Source organism: Antrostomus carolinensis, unplaced genomic scaffold (genome assembly GCF_000700745.2).
Source record: "Antrostomus carolinensis isolate BGI_N321 unplaced genomic scaffold, ASM70074v2 scaffold2096, whole genome shotgun sequence".
Taxonomy (NCBI): Eukaryota; Metazoa; Chordata; class Aves; order Caprimulgiformes; family Caprimulgidae; genus Antrostomus; species Antrostomus carolinensis.
The window spans coordinates 1-2,991 of record NW_010322378.1 but is presented as its reverse complement, the minus strand read 5'-3'; the positions used below and the strand labels follow the sequence as shown (position 1 = coordinate 2,991).

The 2,991-nt window shown below is 41.1% G+C and overlaps 1 protein-coding gene across 1 annotated transcript in view; it reads left to right on the top strand.

The window, feature by feature from the left end:
* CGRRF1 (cell growth regulator with ring finger domain 1) overlaps positions 1-2,113 on the top strand; it is a gene marked incomplete at both ends in the record, with an annotated part of 6,157 nt that extends 4,044 nt beyond the window's left edge. Inside the window, one exon of the mRNA XM_010170204.2 lies at positions 2,006-2,113. Coding sequence (XP_010168506.2) covers positions 2,006-2,113 — 108 coding nt within the window. The remainder of the gene's footprint in view (positions 1-2,005) is intronic.
* Between the last annotated feature and the right edge of the window lie 878 nt (positions 2,114-2,991).

Here is a 2,991-nt window from a genome sequence, read left to right as displayed (position 1 = left end):
GGGAACCTGCTCTGGCAGGGGGGTTGGACTGGATGATCTCCTGAGGTCCCTTCCAACCCCACCAGTCTGTGATTCTGTGATCTTTTCTGCGGGCTCTAATTTTCATCCTAACTGTATTTGTGACCAGATCATCCCTATTTGGTTTTGTGTCATAATTTTCCTCTAGCTCCAGAAAATTAGCGTGACCATATATAAGAGTTACAGAAATTATTTGAGGACTAACAGGGCTAAAGTGGAAGAAGACTTAGATCGTGTATAAAACAGAAGATTGAGAAGTAACTTGATGATGGTGTACAAGTATTTACAAAGAGAGAAAATAGCTGGTGCTCAAGGGGAAGGGATTCTGTAATCAAACAGCATAGGATTTCTGCTAGATCATAGCAGAATATATTTCTGTCTGCACTTCTGTACTACAGGGCAGCGTAACAGGGGAGACAGGACCTTGAAGATCAAGATGCTTGTGTTAGGAAGTGGCCCCACTCACAGTTAAAAAGTTGCTGAGGTGTCTGAATAAAATATGAATTGAGGACATGCATCCTCATTGAGAAAGCACTTAGGTGATGGTGGGATGACGTAATACAAATACACTGAGAACCATTAAATTTTAGACTCTTGTTATCAAAGCACAAAATCTATCATTATCAAAACACAAAAGCTGTCATTTTAATAGAGATTTAGTGGCTTTCAGGTTCCAAAACAAAGCAAATAATGGTGTGGGTTGTTGGTTTGTGTTGATTTGTTTGAGGTATTGTGATTTAGAAAAAAAGACCTCATTGCCAAAGAATAATAAATTCAATTAGTATAAATCCATCTGCATAGGTACATGGCTATTTAAACTCTGCATGTAATTAGCCAGGTAGTGGATTTTGAAGTGCAAGTCTGATTTGCCTTCAATTTTATTTTTTTTTTTTAAGCCAAACAGCTTTCTTCTATATTTAATTTCTCTCTTGACAGCTTCTGAGAACTACAATAACATTGAATTTAACTTTCCTTTTTTCCTGCTTTTTAGAGGCTATTATGCAATTTGGGCAGGGTGAGGGGTGTTAGGCACAGCATGCCAGCTTACAGTGCTTTTATTTTCAGAAAAGTGACTCTATAAAGTCAGTCCACGGGCTCCTTTCATCATCCTTTCCAGTGAAATTTGTTTACCAGCCAATCAGCAAGGCTTCTAAATGCTTGTCAGAGCCTAAAAACTGCAGTCTGTGTGTTTGTGAGGGAATTGGGAGAAAGTAGAGAGGACTTTGCCTTTTACATGTTCCCCTGTAATTCTGTGCTTAGACTGCAGCTGACAGCGTCGTTTCTGGTGGTGAAGGAAGCCCAGGTTGCAGCTGCAGATGTTGGATGGGACTGTAGGAAGCTCCTTGCAGTTTGTCAGGTTCTCTCCCACCTAGGAGGAGCTTATCATGAGTTAGTGGAGTGGACAGAGGAGTGTAGGAGCTGCTACTTCTGGTTGAAATCACGCTGCAGGTAGCCTCTCCAAGGCACACCCGTGACTGTCAGTAAGCCCTGCCTCAGCTGTGTAAGGACTTACCTCCAGGAGGACTGTGGGTGCTTAGGTGCCTCATGGGTTTGGGGTCCAGCTCATTAGGTGAGAGCAGTCAGAGCGGGTCTGTGCTGTAAACTGGCCAGAGAAGGGCTCCATGGAGAACCAGGGCAGAAAGCTGAAGCACCACAAAGTGCTGTCTTGTGCCACATCCTGTTTTTACCTTGTCCAGCGTACTGGGTTGGTTATTTTTCCATACTTGAGGCTTTGAGCAACCTGGTCCAGTGGAAAGTGTCCCTGCTGATGGCAGGGGGGTTGGAACTGGATGAGCTTTAAGGTCCCTTCCAACCCAAATCATCCTATGATTCTGTGATTCAACATTGTTGAGCTCCTGGTTGTCTAAGGAAATAAGCAGGTCAGAGGTGATAACAAAACATGCAATCTTTCAAGCAAACTCTTCTATATCAGTCATATAATGAAAAAGAAAGTTATTAAACATAGCTTTTTTATTTTTGTTTGTAGATTTCAATGGTGACTGTAATTCACATTCCTGATGAGAGCTACAGACTTCCCTGCAGAATATTATATCAGTACCTGCTTCTCGCTCAAGGTCAATACTACGATCTGAAGGTGAGCTATCTACCGAGTCTTGTTTCATTGGGGCGACAGTGTGTAGGCTTTCAGGAGCCAAAATTAGTATAAGACTTCTATTGTCATGCAAATAACTGGGTAACAGTTAAAATTATTCTATCAGTTAAGTAGTTCCAGCCAAAGTACAGAAATTGTCAAGATTTTCTGGAGAAATTACTTGAGGCCGAGGTCCTCTCCACTTACTAAAGCAGAAGTAAGATGTGGAGTAGCTGTTGAATGCTTCCTCTCTACAGAACATTTGTTACCTCCTTGCTAGTCTCTCAAACCAGCAATTTCTCCTATAGAAACTTTTTTTTTTTAAATTTCTTTTTACCACAATTTATGCACAAAGGTTCGGAATCTGCCTGGCACGTACCATGAGAAGTTAAACCAATATTCTTATTATTTCATTCCAGTTTCCCTTATCTGTGCACGTTGTGGGACCATCTTTGTTCCATGTCTGTCAGGTAGTTGATGATAGGATTCTATGTGATTCACTTCTATATTAATGTGATAATAAAAATATGTTATTGAGAAGCTAGAAATTGGGCCAAATTAATTCTATTGATTGGTTGATTCCTTGGTTGCCAAAGGAAGTTGTGGCTGCTCCTCCCTGGAAGTGTTGAAGGCCAGGTTGGATGAGGCTTTGAGCAACCTGGTCTAGTGGAAGGTGTCCCTGCTGCTGGCAGGGGGGTTGGAACTGGATGAGCTTTCAGGTCCCTTCCAACCCAAACCAGTCTGTGATTCTATGATTAGCATTCGCTCAGAAATAGGTTGGTCTAAAGATATATTTTTCCTGACCACTTTTTTTTCAACATAGTTGGGCCAGATAAACTTTCCCATTGATTCTATTATTTATTATAATATTTATTATATAA